This window comes from Chelon labrosus, assembly GCF_963514085.1.
Source record: "Chelon labrosus genome assembly, chromosome: 14".
In the NCBI taxonomy this organism is placed as follows: Eukaryota; Metazoa; Chordata; class Actinopteri; order Mugiliformes; family Mugilidae; genus Chelon; species Chelon labrosus.
Genome location: NC_140347.1, coordinates 13,225,365 through 13,244,372, shown reverse-complemented (window position 1 = coordinate 13,244,372; position 19,008 = coordinate 13,225,365). Strand labels below are relative to the sequence as shown.

At 38.9% G+C, this 19,008-nt stretch overlaps 2 protein-coding genes across 3 annotated transcripts; both read right to left on the bottom strand.

Moving 5' to 3' along the window:
* Positions 1-2,282: 2,282 nt before the first annotated feature.
* Positions 2,283-10,538, bottom strand: epm2a (EPM2A glucan phosphatase, laforin; the record flags this gene model as incomplete). The annotated part of the gene is made up of 4 exons (XM_084560015.1): positions 2,283-3,033; positions 4,819-5,063; positions 8,628-8,802; positions 10,292-10,538. 4 exons carry the CDS (start codon positions 10,536-10,538, stop codon positions 2,744-2,746), a joined length of 957 nt encoding a protein of 318 aa, XP_084416141.1. The 3' UTR covers positions 2,283-2,743.
* Positions 10,539-12,089: 1,551 nt separating this feature from the next.
* LOC311499186 (hydroperoxide isomerase ALOXE3-like) lies at positions 12,090-19,008 on the bottom strand. Of its 2 annotated transcripts, none has more exons than XM_084560072.1 (14): positions 18,849-19,008; positions 18,514-18,742; positions 18,344-18,425; positions 18,124-18,246; positions 17,912-18,015; positions 16,444-16,616; positions 16,133-16,279; positions 15,443-15,646; positions 15,075-15,161; positions 14,795-14,961; positions 14,507-14,628; positions 14,313-14,413; positions 12,931-13,101; positions 12,090-12,841 (listed from the first exon to the last, which is right to left on the bottom strand). In XM_084560072.1, exons 1-14 carry the CDS (start codon positions 18,993-18,995, stop codon positions 12,662-12,664), a joined length of 2,037 nt encoding a protein of 678 aa, XP_084416198.1. In that variant the 5' UTR covers positions 18,996-19,008; the 3' UTR covers positions 12,090-12,661. The 2 variants fall into 2 exon arrangements, with proteins under 2 accessions (XP_084416198.1, XP_084416199.1); XM_084560073.1 differs by having other exon boundaries at positions 18,514-18,718.

The window sequence follows — 19,008 nt, the reverse complement described above, 5'->3', positions numbered from 1 at the left end:
AGGAATTAAGCAATTACTGTCAAAATATACAAAATATGTGTGTCCAGTTAGTTTACAGCCGCACATCTACCTGCTTTCTTCTAGAATAACTAAAGCAGTTCTTAATATTCTGTATACACTAGTGCTTATTTTAATACTTTAAATGCAGGATGTTAATGGTGAGAACTGTACTGTATAATTGTCATGAATGAGAGCAATGTATATATTTAAAATACTTTCAGAATTGCTGTCCATCTTTTTCCAAGTGTATTATGATTAAGCCAGTATACAGTAATGTAATTTACACGGATGTTTAGGTCCTGTTTTTTCTTTTTTATTTTACTGTCGGAAAAAATACAGTAAATAATTTGTCACCTTTGGTGGATCCATTAAGTGTAATGTACAAGCACATTTAATGTATTGGTCTGTAACGCCAAAAGGAGTAGAGAAAACAAATGTAAGCTGATGGTTGGCAGGGACCAGGCAACCCAAAAGAATATTCTCTTGGCACATGGAATTAGAGATACTGTATTTGTGGATTTGTTTAATTTATAAATGCGCTGCAGCATGAAGGAACATCTCTGTGACAGTTGCAAATGCTTACTCTTATTTGAATCCAAGGATGTGGGGAAACAGGTCTGGGTGATTTGCAGATACGGGGAATCATGTAGATTACAAGTTACTGACAGTAACCTGTTGGGATCAGGCATTCATCGAATGGTGAACTCCAGCGCCACACTGTGAAGGTGTACGGTATACACAGACTTTATTTTTAAAACCAGTCCAAAAAGGAGAAAACCCTTTTACTCTTTTAATATATGGTTTTTTTGATTGTCTTTAGAAATTTTACAATTCACACTGATTGGCTCTATTCACCCACCTATGCCCTCTGACACCCTCATAAGATGCTTTTGAAGGGGACTCTGTGAAAAGTAATGAAAATGAATAAGACTTGCGCTTCAGGAAAATAATGCTGCCTAATTTTTATTCACTAACTTTCTTAAATCAAGGACAAGGGAGAAAAAAAAACAAAGAATTCCAGGCTCCAGACTAAGAGTATGAACACTGTGATCCTTACTGATTTTTTTTTTTTTGGAAGTACACATCTTGAATTTCCCTGCAGTACAATTATTCACATTTCCCACCATTTTAACTGTATTACTGGTAATAAATAGACTTAATTTACAGAAATTACAATGTGTCGTTTTATTTCCCAGGGATGTGGTTAGTAGCGTTACTGTCATTACAGTATAAGAACCATAGCTCAACAAATGTACATCCATAGATGCAAACAGAGAATGTAGTCTGTCCAAAACAGTGTTGTGCCTAATTAGTGTGTCATATTTAATGTATGTTGCCTCTGCAAACCTGAGTTACCACCAAGTTTAAGTGTTGTACCACAGCTTTAAAAGCTTTGAAAACTTCCAAATGTCGCCATCAGTCACAACAGAACAACTTTATACAATATTCACAGCTGATTAACCACAAAAAGCACATGTAGAAATAAAGTAGGAAGCTGAGTGTGCTTTATTATGACACAAACCTCTAAATGAGTTCAGACTGATACCATGTGCTACTGTTTTTAGCCATAAAAACTAGATCCAGTAGGCAGACGTGGGTTTTGCCTCCCGTGTTTTTCCTCCGTATGTTATGTTCATGAATTCATGACAAGTTCCAGCTTACTTGCCACTCAGCAGTTTGAACCACAGTCGTTTTTAAATAGTTTTTATCCAACAAAAGGTTTTGCACAAAGTTACTGGCATCAACATAGAGATCTCTGAACCAGAGATTTTTATTTGTTTTTCAATATGAAAAAAATAAATGTCCAAATTTACCGGAGCTGTCTCAAGAAATGGTTGCAAAATTCAGTCTGGAGCCTGCAATGTGTCCTTAATAAGAGTCTAGTCAAAAAACAAACAAACAATGCTCGAGGCTTAATGGGTTATTACGCATGCATTAACATGGTCTGGAAGGGATGTTGTTTTTGTTATTTAGGAGATGGTTCAGAATAGCATCTTTCAGATACATAAATAAAGGTGAAGTACTACCAAGCTGTCTGAGGGAGATGAGGTGGAGTGATATCCTCTGATGTCTGGGAGCCAAATACCGACAGCGAGGGACAGACTTTGTTAATATAATTGTTTTAAGAATTGATTTGTAGCTTTGGGCGAGGAGTGTCAGCAGCATTACCTCTCCAATACAAAACAAATGGCCTTGTGAAATTAAAAAGGGGCTCTTTAAATTTATACAATCATACAATAGAAACTGTGGAATAATCCTTTACTTTGTTTTTATTCCTTTATTTGATTCCCGGCATGTCCCTTTCATTCTTACCTTTAAATGTCAACTCTATTTATTGATTACTACAAAAAGGCTAACAGAAAAGGTCTTTCCAAACACCCGCTGTGGACGTACAGTATGCTGAAAACTAAACGTTATCCTCAGCTGACTCCAAGTGCACAATTTACAAGTGTGTGTGCTAAATGCCCGAGAGTTAAAAGCTAACACATCAGAGTAAGATTAATTGCTTGCAACATCTATGCTGGCAGCCAGCAGAGCTCTCTCCAGGTACTTGGGGATCAACCACATTTCAAAAGTCCCTCAGCTGAAGTGGGACGTTTACATACATTAAATTTAAGTACAATAACACTCCCTTTACTTACGTCTCACTTCATCTTCTGACATGATTCTCTCCGACTGTACAGTATGTTTTTAGTTTTATAATTTTCGATTATATTTAGACCCATAAGTCTATTTGGAGACCTCAGTACAAGGTCTCTGAGTAACATATGGACGATCGCAGCTGGCCAAACTTCTGTATGAAGTCTGCCTGAGCATGTACTAAGGCTTCCTCATCTATGTACACCGCCGGCCTCCTTGCTGCAACAAAGTACTGGACCTTCCTCATGGTCCAGCCGAGGACGTACATGAGCAGGCCACACACAGCTGCCGTGGACCTGCCCACTCCAGCGTTGCAGTGAACATAGACAGTGTGGCCATTTTCCAGGAGACCATGAAGCAAGAATACAGCCTGAGGAAGCATCCTGATCCGACCTGCAGGGGAAAACGAAAACGCGCATCGTGATTAAAAAAAGGCATTCAGATCCAAGCCCATTAATTTGAACTCAGTTTGATTTTAATGTTTTGCTTCATAGCTTCAGGAATGCTCTCATGCTGCTGATTTAGTTGTGCACTGAAGTTTTCAAACAAACATTACTCAAATTATTTATCTGAGCATCTTGCCCATACGGGGGTCACAAGACTCAATAACCTGGATGCCCACATCACAAACTATGTACAGAAATTCTAACCTTTCAAAATAGTTTACGTAACAGAAATGCCTTGTTATATTGTACCAACTCAACATATTTGCGTCAGACAACCACAACAAATTGGGATTCTTCAACTGGATCTTATACATACAGATAATTCCTCAGATAATTGTACAAAGGCAGTTAAATATAAAATGGAATTCATCCTCAACAATACTAAGATTAGAAAAAAGGTTTATTTTGAATCAAAGGTAAATAGTGCACTTGCTAGGGAGTATTTCTTTTTTTTTTTATCACTTAGATCTTTATTAACAGATTATTGCAACAACAGAACAAATACAAACAAACTAAACAGAAGCTGCCTGGGAAGTGCATAATATTTTTACAGTCTTGCAGATTGGGATATCCATCCATTATTATTATTATTATTATCATTTTGAGTCTTGTATAGGGTCCATTTCTCCCATTTTCTGTCCAGTTGCTCTTCCTTAAGCCTTAGTATGTGTGTCAGTTTTTCCATTAAAAAGATTTCATCCACAATTGTTATCCGTTGATCTTTCGTCTGTGGTGTTTCCTTTCCCCAGTTCCTCGTGATGGTTTTCTTGCCTGCCAGCAACAGTATTTTGATCAAGTAACCATCACGATTGATGTCAGTCTCTTCTGAGAATTTACGTAAATAAAGCACCGAACAGGTCTTAGGCACTCCATATCCTAGTATTTGTTGTAGCTACTTACATACCATTTCCCAAAATACAGTTTGTTTTTTTTTGACATTTCCAAAAAATGTGAGTGGTCCACATTAAAAGATCCACATCCCCGCCAACATTTCTGATTCTTCCATGCAAACTCCCTCCAAATTGGTGAATTGGTGGATGAGTGTTGTATCTTGCCACTCCTCATCTGAAATTTCTATATTAAGTTCTTCCTCCCATTTCACTCCAATGTATTTAGTCAAATGTTTGTTGTTAGAATTCAATCCTTGATATAATGACGAGATTATTCTTACGTTACTTTCCTGATATGCTTTGACTATGACTTGGATTACATCATTCACTTACACGGAAGAATCCGACTTGATCTCCTTTTTTTTTTTTTTTTTTTAAACTCTTTATTTGTCTTTTTTTTCACAGAAAAAAAAACAAAAAAAAAACAGCATAAGTAAAAACAAGAGTACTGCATATACTCCATTGCTCTACAATAGAAATAAACAGCTTCAAATTACAGAGAGTGACTTGATCTCCTTTTTATAGTCCCTTAGTTGAAAGTATCTAAAGATTTCGTGTTTATCTAATTCATATCTTCCTCTGAGCTCTTTGTTTTCTAACACACACCGAGCAGTTATTCCTTTTTCTGTCCTCTGGGGAGTATTTCAGCTTTGGATTTATACCCATCCATTGCTCCGGTGAGAGACCATAGAAGGTGTATGTGGGATTGACTCCTAATTCAGTGGCATAGGTCATTATTGTGTTGTAATAGTTGGCGATCTACATCACAAAGGAATAAGCTATATCACTGGAAAAAGACTTAATTAATTATCATTCTTGAATGAGAACAAAATGCACCTTACCCTCAGTGCTCATGTCAGGTGTGGGTATCCACACATACGCGAGGCCACAGTCTTTGTATAAATGCATCATGGTCTCTGGAGTCATGGCTTCCCCGGGGTTGCGCCTGCAGCCATGCGAGTTGTTCACCACATCCCACTCTGTCTGGAAGTTCATCACCGCAGTAATGCCCAATTCGTGCTTCATCTTTATCGTCACGTGTTCCACCTGTCGAGGGCAGCTGCCCAGCCAAATGCGCGGCAGCACCCTGGGGTCAATAAACAGGGCTGCATTAGTCATTTATTTATTTCATATTGTATTTGTAGGCTACAGCATGCTGCACATTTTTCTTATGGTTCTAGGTCAGCCAGGATCAGAATGAATCTGCTTTTTAAGAGTAATGTTTAGATAAAGACAAAGGATGCAAAGCGGGGATACAAGATAAAGAAATATGAAGATCTGTTGTGACTTAAATGTAGCTATGATATCGGATGAAAGTGATCAAATGAAATGAGTAATGAAAGAGGCTGCTGAACAGTGAAATATGTATGACCACATAATTACCAGTTATTCCTGAGCAAAATGTAATCGTCTTACAGACATATCAGACCAAAGTTTACCATAGCAGGTTACTAATGAGCCAAAGATTTCATCTATGTTCCTCTTAGCTGCCTCCTTCTCTCTCACTATGATGTTTTATTCACCTGCTGTCCATCTAATTTTCTTCCTTATCTCTATATACTATTCTCCATTTATGTTAATTAGTATGCACAAAGTCAACAACCAAAGGAGGTGATCCGTAAAAGGAAAAAGACAGAGTCTGTTCATCCATGATGTGGCACATCAGTGGTCTGGTCTCAAATTGCCAGATGTTGTTTTTTTTACATAAAAAAGTCAGTATCAATATGTAAAGTGAATATATAACTGAACAAATGCACTTTACACTCACAAAGACACTCGCAACATAGAATTGTAATGAAAGTCAGTGAGTTGTTGTTGTTACGATGGATGAAAGAGCCTTTGGTGACGGGAAATGTGCAGTTGCCAATTTAAAGTACTCTGAACTTTGAGGTATCAATCCATGGGAGCGACAGTTGATTTTACAAGCAGCACAAGTGAAACCAGATAGAACAGCAACAGCGTTGACTGTTTTTAAATAGAGTGATTGCAAGAAGAGCTAGATCTGTCCTGAACCTAGCAACGTGGTTGTGATCTGCTTGTTTCACTTGGAAACAATCGGGGTTGGAAATATATCAGAGGGTTAGCAAGGCAACCAGATCTACGAATGTCCACTAGCGACCCACAGTCAGCTACAAAGCGATGAGCAAATTTATATATATGTGGACGGAGTTATTGAAAGAATGCATGTTTTGCCTCTAATCTTTATTTGTTCCACTTAGACTTTATCTGTTGACACAAGCTGGAAAAAAACATCTCAACTTGTTGAAATGAAAATGACAAAAAGTCACTACAAAAACTGCTGCACAACCCTTAGGCTTGTTCTCCTCTAAATATGACTGTGACAGATGAGGTACCTGTTGGAAAGTGAGTAAAAGTCTCTTTGAATCTTATGAGTCACTGCAGAGTGTGTGTGTGTGATACTTGGGGCTGCATGGATGCAAGGTCTGAGAGACTAATTTAAAAAGCTATTAATAGGCAAGATACAAAGGCACCGTTTCCTACCGAACACAGGTCCTTGACATAAGTCTTGTAAGGTCGTTGGACACAAATTAAAAACCTGATGGCACCAGACCAGCCTGCTAATTCTTATGCAAGTTATGTGCTAATTTCCTCAAGAGGTCCTGGGGCTAATTTCTGCTGTGCCTGGTATACCATGGCCCTTGGTCTTTGCCTTCCTTATGCCTTAGGATGATTTAGTGCTTGACACTGTGTGTGTCCATTTGGCTTTATCTGTTTAACTCCGATATGTAGATTTTATTCAGACTTGAACATCAGATTATAACTTTGAATTGTGTTCACCGGGGCTGAATCTAACAAAGCAGCAAATGACAAGAAGAAGCCAGAAATAATAGTTTTTAATGGGCTGCTATATTAATTAACATCAAACTGGTCCAATTTATTTTTCGGACTGGAGCTACAGCCTGAAAAGGAGATGAGTAACATGAGAAGATATTCTGACACGACAACTGGTGTGATTTAGTGTTTCATAGTCTGTTCAACCCAAATATTGGCGGTGATTCAAAACTACTAAAAGATGATGTGATTTTTATATGCATAAAATATTGATCAGGAAGTTCTGTACAGCAGATCACTTTTATGTTGAACTATAGTAATGTGACAAGAAGATGTGTCTTTTCACTTTCACAAAATGCAGTGGCATGGAGAGAGCTTATAAAGTGACAAAAAATTTACAGAGTGGTGGACTCAGCAGATACTAATACCCCACGAATTCTGGCCAAATATTCATTGCTACTACAACAAGAATCTGAATCATGTGTTCAAGAGAGGAGTGTAGGCTTTTGGAAAGGCTTTAAAGGTCTCAAATTGTGCAGAATACATCCCAGAGAGTGACAAATGACAAAACTATAGGGAAAGGATTAAAGTTCTGCGATAAAAGTTTAGATAAACGTTTATTTTGACTGAAACATAACGCTGATTTTAATGCAACCGTTTGACCTTTAACGCATGAATAACGGGAGGATTTTGAAGCCAACTAATTCCAAGGAATAACCGTTAACGATCTGAGCCTGTAACTATGCGTTGCCTTGCAAATAAAAGTGAATTATGAACACTGCCTTCTTCCTTTCAGTTGGGATCACCTGCAAGGTTGATGAGGTGACGATACAACTGTTAGTGGTCTACTGCTTGAAAGAACATTCATTTTTCAAGTGACGGAAAGCAATTAAGAACTAAACGAAGGACGGCAAGGTTAAAAAACAAAGGAGTTAAAAGGCATATAAGATGGTCTTCTGTAAGAGGGAAGTGGGCAGCTTTCAAGAACGGGCAGTGTGCCAGTACTAAAACTGAAGAAGCATTTTATCTGACAGATTTACTAGAACAACGCAAAAACGCAACTTTTTAAGGACAACATAGATAATGCAAAGACAAGTTGTATTTGAAAACTAAGTTAAGAGGAGAAATGCTGATGTAGTCCTAAAGCCAGTGCAAGAGACATTCACACTTGGGCATATGGTGGCTTTATGGTTAGGGCACATGATGCATAACCACAATATCCAGAGAAGTCGTACTCCTCTGTTAAATAAAGGCAACATAATCCTTTAGCAAAATAACCAATCACACTTCGGCATGGAAATTAATTGGCCCCAGAGGACCTAATTATTATTTTTTTTAGTATTATTATGCTGAAAACCTTCAACAAGCATCACATTTCATTATGGCTGGTTTGTATTTTCTACAGGCAACAACAAGAGTACTTTGGCAATGTGGAAATTGCAGACATGGATTACAGAATAAATTAAAGTCCAAATAACTGGCAATCACAAAAAAAATCCCACAAGAGAATATTTTGGAGACTTGCTTACTTGCCGAGCATCTGCTGATCTATTCCACAGTCATGTCTGAACAGTAAAGATGAAGCTCATTTGAAGGGTTAACAATTTTTGTTTAGTATAAAGACACGAGCTCACAATTTAACAAGATGTTATGTTTCAAAGTACGCCCCAGACTGTTGGACTCATTTTCCATATACCGCTACCTACAGCATGCCTCCCTCCTTTTAAAGTCATTCTGCTAACTTACTGGCATCGTGACTTTCTAAAATAACTTTCTTACTTCAGACACCCACAGCATTCCCATGATACAACCGCCCCGCACCATGCAGATATTGCTTGTATAGCGCTCAGTTAGTTACCTGGAGAAATGCATGGCTTTCTGACCAGCCACACTGAAGTAAAAGTTGGTGGTGTGTCTCATCTCATCCGTGTGTCCTGTTTCTTCTATCCAGTGGCCGATCGGGTGGCAGTACACTCCATCCACCATGTTCCTCTCGTCATACGAGCAGCATCGGTCGTGGCTCGGACCGCTCCCTGGTCTCAATGAAGACAAGTTTTCTGCAGGTTAGTTAAGTCGTAAGGACTTTTGAGATTATTTCATGAAGAAATAAAGGAGCAAATATACATATTCAAATGCAGAAGAACTAAAAACACAGCAAGAAGGTTCTGGGTTTCGAATCCACTGGCCGACTGGGGCCCTTCTTTCTTCATTTCCATGTTCTCCCTGTGTCTGCATGGGTTCTCTCCGGGTACTCCAGCGTCCTCTGACCGTTGTTCTAAATTTGCCATAGGTGTGAGTGTTGTTGTCTGTCTCTCTGGGTCTGTCTCAAATCGCGTACTTCTGCACTTACAATACTTAATTTGAGTACCTGAGGGCGTTCACACTGAAAATTTCAATGAGACGAAGTGCGCTGCAAGTACCCGGATGGTGTACTCATAACGGTCAAAAAGCTGAGTTTGGAACGCTGGACACTTTTCACCCTAAACGGTAGCCATCTTGGCTACGAAGCGGAAGGGGGAGGACTATCAACCCAATTCAAACTTGCGATAATGGCGGCTGATATTGGCGGCATCGATTTGGAAGCGGTGGTGGAGCAGTCTTACAGGTCCATACAGATGTAAGTTATAATATGACATTTAATGAAAATTATCTATATTGCTGTTTTACACGTAGTACTATTAAATTGCTGCTCGATATACACTCGCGGTCAAAATCAAAATACGGCGTTAGTCATTCGTCATTTCCGGTAAGTATAGGCGTAGCACCCGATTTGAGACGATACTACCTTTTTGAAAATTACGCTCTACGGACGTAAGTGCATAGTGCTCATAGTGCATGATATTGAAGTGTACTGACGAAAGTACGCCATTTGAGACACAGTCTCTGTCTCTGACCCTTCACGCTTGTTCCTGTGAAGGGTCATGGGGGGGCTGGAGCCTATCCCAGCTGTCATTGGGCGTGAGGCGGAGTACACCCTGGACAGGTTACCAATCTATAGCAGGGCTAACACAGAGAGACAGACAACCATTCACACTCACATGCACACAACAACCAATTTATAGATCACCAGTGAACCTAATGAGTATGTCTTTAGACGGTTGGAGGAAAGTAGGGATATGTGTACAGTGTAAATAGTGCAGATGATGGATATAAATATTAATTGAATAATTTTACAAATCCAGTGACATAATGTAAGTGATAACGCTGTAAACAAAGCTCTTTACGTTTGATATTTCATATGTGTTTTATACTTTTCTGTTGGTAATTACAAATGAAGGGTTTTACCTGCCATTCAGGTGCATGTACAATCAAAGCCATGTCGCCACTGAGCCTTAAGTAAATGATAAATGTCACTTTACCGCCACCATGCGGCCATAATGATGCATTACACAATATAAACCAAACATGGCGGAGTTATTTTTCCTTGAAACATCTCTTCAACGGGAGCAGCATTAAATCTGTGTGACGTACCTAAAGCAGACCCGTGTGTCTCAATCAGATGCACATGATAAAAACGTGTACCTTCCCAGATGTAAGACCCTCTGAGTCTTTGCACGAATTTGAACCACAGCGTGTCTCTGAACGGCTCGGACAGCTGCACGTCGCCGATCCACAGGCTCGGTTCGTCCGGCGACGGGAGCTTCTGCGAAGCTTTCATCGGCACCGCTCGGTCCGGGTCCCAGTGGCCCATTTCCTCACGCGAACCCAAAACAAACACCTCTACGTCCGAAGAGTCCGGCGTGAGGATGACGCCGAATCTGAATAACATTATTGACTTGAGTGATGTGTTGTCAAAGGTGTAGCATGGTGCGTTAGGGTTATTAGAGCCTAAATATTCGCTATTAAATGTGTGTGACCCATGGACTGTACGGCGTTGTCTAAAAATAGTCAGGTCTTGTTTTGAAGCGTGCACTTTGCAGCAAAGATAGGTTGGAGAGAATGAGGTCTCACTTTGTCAGAATTACTGTGCACTGTATCAGTATAATGTGCTGAAACAGGATAAATCACAACAGTTCAGCAAACCGAACATGGCTTATTGAAAAAACTAAGCTATGATCTGATGTTTTCACTATTGCTAGCTGAAGTGTTCTTAACATTGAGAGGAACACAACCGTTCTTTGTTTTTATTTTGTGCTTTGAATGAGCCCTTGATATCTACACAAGGAGTGGGTCCTCTTCCAGGGAGACACACCACTGTGCAGACAAACCAAACTCATGACCTACACAGGCGCTAGTCTACAAGCTCGTGGTTCCCTGTGTTTATGAAGGGGATGTAGCTCAGTGGTAGAGCGCATGCTTTGCATGTATGAGGCCCCGGGTTCAATCCCCGGCATCTCCATTCTTTGTGGCTTTCTCCACTGGTTTTATCTTGGACCTTCTGCCTCCAGTTTGCAAATCTATCGGCCGTGACTAACACTATAAAATGCACTGACATCTAGTTGTGTATTGACCTCTCCGAAATACTTATTACATTATTTATTGTTTTATTACTTATTGCATTAGTATTAACGCAGCAATGTCATTTCATTTTTTAAAATGATTTCTGTGTGAGTTTCAGTTTGCTGCACTGCTCAGTAAAGTGCTAAATAATTAAGGATTATTATTATATAATTGCTTATATAGATATATCCATTCCAGGGATCATAACTGTTCATTAACCATTTGATTGTCAAAGTATGTATTATGTTAACATTTCATTTCTGTGCTTAAGTGAAATTCTGATGGCCAGACATTTGTAATGCTAATTTAGTATTTTCATCATTTGGGCCCAATACTTTTGTCTCTACGGTAAGTACTATAGTTTATAAATCAGGTAAACCAATACTTATGTCTCTACGGTAAGTACTATAGTTTATAAATCAGGTAAACCAATACTTATGTCTCTACGGTAAGTACTATAGTTTATAAATCAGGTAAACCAATACTTATGTCTCTACGGTAAGTACCATAGTTTATAAAACAGGTAAACCAATACTTATGTCTCTACAGTAAATACTATGGTTTATAAAATGGATAAACCAATACTTATGTCTCTACGGTAAGTACTATAGTTTATAAAGCAACCACTCACCCATCACTGTTTCCAAAACTTTCAAACCAATGTATGATGAGGCTTCTGCAGGTGTAATATGAGCTCTGTTAATGAACAGTGTAGAACGGGCCCGTAATCGATCCATAGTAGAATAAAAGGAGCGTTTTATTTCTTAAGCCACATTTCTCAAAATGTGTAAACCGTGGCTGCTTCATGCTAAGTCAGAGTTAAGATAGACAAAATGGTAAAACTATATGCCAGTTGGAAACCTGACCAATTAAAATCTATACTTTATTACACTTATTTTACCCCCGATTATTTAAATCAGATACATTTATATAGTAGCCCTTCTTTCAGAATTCATTATACTTAAATGCTCATGCTCAGACATCTAAAACAACATAATCACTAGCTGTAAAATACACTCTTAGAAAGCTTTCAATTAAACTAATCGTGATCATCAACGAAGCTTCTCATTCCTGTGTTTTTTTTTTCCCAACACACTCAAGTTACAATTCCACAGACTCACTCATCATGATAGAGCTAAAATATCCCAGCATGCAGCACCTCACTAACTGTGTCTAACACCACAAATATTAAATGTAATAAATGATCCCCCCTCCAAACAAAATACATTGATACAATCAACAGCTGAGTCCATGAGACTTTTTTAAATAGCGATGCTGTTCGCTATCTGAAATAATAATAATATCTAAATAGGTAGAGCTTAAATATCCCAGCATGCAGTACCTCTCTCTCTAACATCACAACTATTGGATGTAATAAATGAACCCCCTCCATGTACAGCAGGTGTTGAGAAATACATTGATACACTCAACTGGTGACTCCCTCTGAATTTCTTAAATAGCGATGCTGTTCTCTATCTGAGTAGGGTTCAGGTATGTGTAGGGCACTTCAAGCTGGGAGTTTCTTGCTGTAATTGCTTCACTCAGGTAGGACAGCTCTGCTTGGAATTCCTTAATCATCTGCTTTGGGGCAGGCTCATCAAATCGTTCTTCAGGGTACGCACCCAAGTAAACCTGCAAAGACAAAACATTAATTGACATGTTGTTATGTGATATACAATTTTTCAGAGCACTTTAAAAGATGAGTAGTACATTAAACTTACCACATCTGCGTACGTGTCTGAAAGCAACCAAAGCATTCCTGCAATCTTGACTGTCTCTCCAATATTTGGGAGAGTCTCCACAATGGTCTCCATGGTTGACTGCCCCTTAGTGGTTGGAGGAGGTTTGTGCAGTAGCAGTGTACCGTTGGGAATCCAGGAGTTGTATTCAAACTAGATGAGAAAAGAAGCTTCTGTAATTATGTATGACTTTTATTCATGTATCAAGCCATTGTATAAAACAGCTCGTACATTAGAAATGCAACTTCTGTTGTATTTCATCTGTTAAAGGTCCTATACACTTGATGTAGGAACAACCTTCCAAGTCTAAATTTGGGGATTTGAGAACTTTCTTTATTAATAAATTCACAGGCATGAGCTTGCATATCTAAAACTGCTGGCAACCCCTGCCTTACTAGTATCTCAACCACAACAAATTGTGAGATGGTATCTCTGAGCTACCTGTCATCTGATAATGTGTTCAATACCATCTCAAAGTCTGTCCTGAAATTATAAATTAATTATTTGAAACTAGAGCTTTTCAGTAGGCTTGCATATCTATCTATAAATCTATCTATAAATCAAGAAGCGTCTGTGTGTCTGTCTGTCTGCGGCACGCATATCTCGCGAACCGTTGGCCCGATTGATTTGAAACTGGGCAGGTGTCTCGCTACGGGCACGAAGATGTGCACTGCTAAGTTTGACGTTGTTTGGATAAGAAATGTAAAATATATCGGTAAAATAGGTTTTCTCCGCTCTAATATTTCCACTAATCCTCATACACAGCACCTGTAGGCTCCCACTATAGGAATACATACTTCCGACGGGCACTGCACTAGTTTAATCTAAAATGCTAATGGTAGTCAAAAACAGTCGATGTCGACAGTGGAATTATGAGCAATTATAGGCCCACACCAGAACTCATATGCTTTTATTCAAGCATATTTTGTGCTATAGAATCCACTTTTCATGTGTTAATAATATTGTAGAGAAATCCACTCAGGTTCCAGTGATTATTATAGCACAGAGACTGTTCTCACAGGCATACTCAGTGATCTAAGACCATTCCTAGCCCAGCAATACAGATTCCTATTGTAATGCACTTTTTACTGGTCTTCCCAAAAAGTGCATCTTGAGGCTTCAACACATTCAAAACAGCATTTTGGAAAAATTGCAGTGACTCCCATATTCAACATACACTATTTCCTTATGTTCCTTCAAGGGTCCTTAGGAACATAAAACCCTGTCCTTTTGTAAACCAAGAGCCAACCCCGAGTGGCCATTCAAGGAATTGCAATTGGCTCAGTTTTGCAACCTGGAGACTGTAGATCCTTACTTGATGTTACATAAAGGTACTATGACAAAAATAATGATAACCCACCCACCTGTCCATTATTGACTGCAGCATGTTGAACTGTCACTCTGAATATCACCATGGTGATGAACTTGATCAGTTCCTCCACAGTATTAAAGCATGCTGGTATCCCTGTTGGCAGCATGAAGATCACAGAGTCAATCTTTGGCAGCACATGCCCATAGTACTACTCTTGTGTTTTTACAAATAATATTTGTAATTTACCTGAGTGTTCGTTTCCTAAGAAGCCATGTGTGAATATCTCACTGATCCATTCCTGAAGCTCTGTGTCTTTACGCACATCGTTGTCTGAGGGATAATAGTACTCCACTATGTTCTTCACAAAGCTGACAAAGATAAAACCGTTTAAATTGGTATTCTGTCCAAAAAACCTACATAAAATTTGTTGTGTAGCAACAGATTGTTATCATTGTGTTAATTGATTAAATAATCAGCATTCATGCAGTCCAGTACAAGATTTTTCACTGAGCTCAACAGTGATTTAATGATGACCTGTTGATGATGTTCCACAGCTTCAGTCCATCATCTCTGTAGTAGAAGTTGGGGACTGACTCCAGTCCTCGTGCAGTAATGTTGTCTGGCAGACAGAGGGAGCTGTAGGTCATCTCAGAGAGAGCCCGTCTCATGAGCTCCATCAGCCCATCATACCCAAGTGAGCTCTATTATATAATAGTACAAAACGTTTTTCTTAGAGTTTTTTTTTCTCTCTTACAAATAATCTAAAACTTAGTAATGCCTTGTGAATTTCCAGAAACATGTTTAAGAGCCATACCATTGTTAAAGTTCCTTCAGGCCCAAAAAGTTCTGGGCGGCCCACGATGTTGATGTGCAGAGTGTAACGGAAGTGTGGGATCAGCAGCTGTACAGACAAGACATCACGTTCTCATAATCCCTGACTAGGGGCTAGTTTGTCAAACACGCTCTTTGTGGTTCACCACGAAAAACAACAGAGTGGGTCAGCTGACCAATCAGGAAGACTGTGCTTTTATAGGGGAAACTTAAAGATACAAGAGCTAAACGTAACATCACATAATATGGCATCTTACAAAACAAACCAACAACGTTTAATGCTAGCATCAACAAACTGGCCTGTTATAAAAGCAAGTGTGAGCAAGTAGATCAAATCAACTTGTGTTATACCTTGTAGAGAGGATGAATCACAGGAAAGCAGCGGAGAGTAGCGACAGCAAAGGGTTCAGCCAGAAAGTGAGTGTTCAAGAGGTGATGGACCGCCTCATATTCCATCATATCTGAACTCTTAAAAAACAGCTTGGCTAGCAGCCAGTCTGTCTCCAGGTCACTGGGCAGAAAGATGGGGTTCTGCTCTGAAGGCTGTTGATGTAGCTGGAATAAAAGATATATGTTTGTATTTTAAAATGGTGTACTTTGATCTGTGCTAAGAGGTTTGAAGTCTGATGTCTTTGGAGTTTTCTTCTGTATAATTTTCAAGAGAACTTGATGCAGGTATTCGTTTTTATCATTTGTGGATCTGGACATTTTAGTGTTGCTACATAACATTTGTTGAGGCTAACAAATTACCATGAAATATGTTTCAAGACAGTATGTTGTCTTGCTACAGAGTAGCACAGCTGGTGCAGAACTAATAATAATATGCTATATGGCTAATAAACTAAACACATATACCTTGACGTTGTGCCACATTATTTGTGTTAAAGATTGTAGATAGACGAGAGACCAGCTGAATTCAGTGAAGAGTAAAGAGACTCACCCAGGTAAAGGAAATGCTTCAGTAGAGACTACTGATGCTTGTGTTCTTAGATGAAAATAGAGCCCATAATGTCAGAGTTATTTGCTGCGTAAGTGAAATACCTGGATTGCAATTGGCATCAGTTTGTTCTCTGGGTTCATGTAAAACAAGCAGAAACCAGCGGTGCTGTGCAGAGAATCACCATCCTCCAACTTCCTTGTGGGTATTCCATCCATTATCCTCTGGTCACGGAGGAATATGTTGCCTTTCTGTAGAGGACAGAAAGATACTATGATATCAAGAGATAATTGATCAAATTTATAAAATATATGGAACAACTGACAAAATTCAGAGTCTCTTTACTGCTATAGAAATATACTATAAAATATAAAACTACATATTGCCCCAATCTAAAGCCACTTCTCCTTCACACCTCCATTTCCTTCTTCAGGGAGCTTCCCTCTTTCAGGAATGGCTTCACCATCTCCTCTGTGACTGGGAAGTTTTTGGGAAGTTCTGAGCAGCGCTCGATCACATTGGGGTTTGTTGCATTAAGATACTGGTATCCAAAAAAGTCATCTTCCTTCCAGTGCTCTGCAACGTACTCTGGAAGATATAAGTTGTCAAACAGTATGTCAAGTCAGATTTAGTTTCCCTTTGTTAAGCTGCTTCTAATCTGTTGTGGATTTAAAAAGAAATTCCAGTTCCTTTTGAAATTCCTTGCCCATAATGCGCACAAATCAATTCGCATTTACCCTTTCTTGAACATTTTTAAATATAACTAATGTACTTTGACTTGAACATTGTTTATCTCAGGTGGTACATTTTAAGTAAAAGCAAAAGTAAAAGAATAAATAAATTAAGTTAATGTAAATAAGAGAACAAATGTGGTGGAGGATGTTTGAGTATCAACAATACACAGTGCAATAAAATTAAGGGTGGTATCATTGTGAGGGTCATGATTAAGATTAGCATTATCAGCTTGTGGTAAATATTAAGGTTGTAACTGCCTGGTTGATTTTTAATGCTTCATCTGATGAGACAATTACTCAAGTCAAACATACCCATAATGTTGCCTGGCCAGCAGATGCATGCCAGGTCTGCCTGAATTCAAAATGCCAAAATGTTCTCCTCTACGTTCACATAGGACCTTCTGCTTTCACTGAGGTATCCACAGCTTTCTGCTGCTTTGACTATCCCTTTTGTGGCTGCAGAGCACTCACTGCATCACGTGTTTGAAAAGTTGGAGCACAGAAAGACACAGAAACCTAATGAACTGCTTAATGGAGTCATTTGACCTGTCGTACACTACAAAAAAGTAGTGTTCAGAATGAGTAGTTTGAAGTTAAACCAGAGTAGACTGATTTATTGATTTTTATTTTTTATTTTACAATAACAGTACTATTTACTTGAGTAAATAGGAGTTTTCAGTACTCTTTCGATTCATACAAATCCACTATTTTGCTCAAAACCTTTAATTACTATGCCTTTCTCCATATATTTTTTATTTCTCATTATATTTTATTTGTATAAATTCAGGTTCAACTAATCTTTTCCTAAGAATAGTGTTCATTATTCATGTGATTGTTTTTTTAGAGAACACGTAGACCTGGTTAGTCAGCATTCTCCATTGGCAGCTGCTAACGTGCAGACAGTTTCTGTTTCAAAACAAAGATTGTCACTGAGATGGATTTTTTTCCCCCCGACACTGTAATATAACATTCAATAAAACAGAGTAACATTTTGCTAAGAATATTTTTTATGATTCATGTGATCAAGTGATTTATTTCAAGTAGTCCTTTAAATTTGATTGTCCCAGCTGCTGATGTGCTGTCAGCTTTTTTTTTTTTTTTTTTGAAACAATGAAACAATAATATTTTCACTGAGGTGATGTTTTCTACCTGACATTGTAGTCTTTTTGGAGCAGAAGATTTCTTTCATTTCTTCAAAATTGTCCCATTGTTTCACAGATCCAGCCAGCCCCTTGAACAACAGTTCAATGCCACTGAAACAAAAAATGCAGACAAGAACATACACGTACTGACATTAATATTTCAGAATACCCCTTTGACTTGCATGTAAGGCACAGATAATGCATGGATTTCTGACTCACATGTTTCTTTTTGAATATTCTACCTCATCAGATTTGGACATGGAGAAGCGAAGTTCAGCTGGCAGCTCAGAGATTTGATTGAAATGAACTTTGTGTGATATTCTTTCATCAGCGATCACCCATCTAAAATAGAAAAGGGTAAATCACATGAAGCTTTGTCCACATAAGGTTCTGAGACATATAGCAGATGTAGGTGCACACTGCACACATGACAACTTACTGGTACGAGCTCTTTTTAAACGTAAGCTCATTTTGCCGGTGGTCAATCAGGAGGGGATGGTCCTCTTCAAAAACCTTCACAGCTGAGAGGTGAATAACGACAGTCAAATTTAAATCACAGACACTAAAAATGATCAAAATCCGTAATCATTTGGTAAATCTGAGGCTGACCTCTCCCTCCTCTCAGCTCCACCAGTTCTCCCCTGGAGATCCATCTGTAACAGGGGAACAGAATGACATCTCCTTCTGGAGTGGTCACCACTATTTTGGAGCAGTACCACTCATCTTCTGGGAAAATAAGGAAGGGATCTTTTTCCACCTTGATCAGGAGAAGTTTCCCCAGAGACAAACTGCTTTTGATGGTGTAGGTCCCTGTCTGTGAGGTGGAGAAATTCACGCACTGGCTGTTTGTAAGTCAAATCAATTCATCAATACTTTGGCTTAGAGACAAACAGTACCCTAACACGTCGGTGTTGAGAAGCACCATATGATTGAATTCAACTTACTGTTCCAGTTACAAAGTCTCTGCCAAAGTTGTCCAACTCAGTCCGCTCACTCTGCCCTTCTGTTCCAAACAAGGTGACATATATGTGGTCCATTGTCCCTGCATATTTCAGGTCCCCTGTGGTCACCTGTATCTTGTATTCAGCCATGCTCCCTCAACAG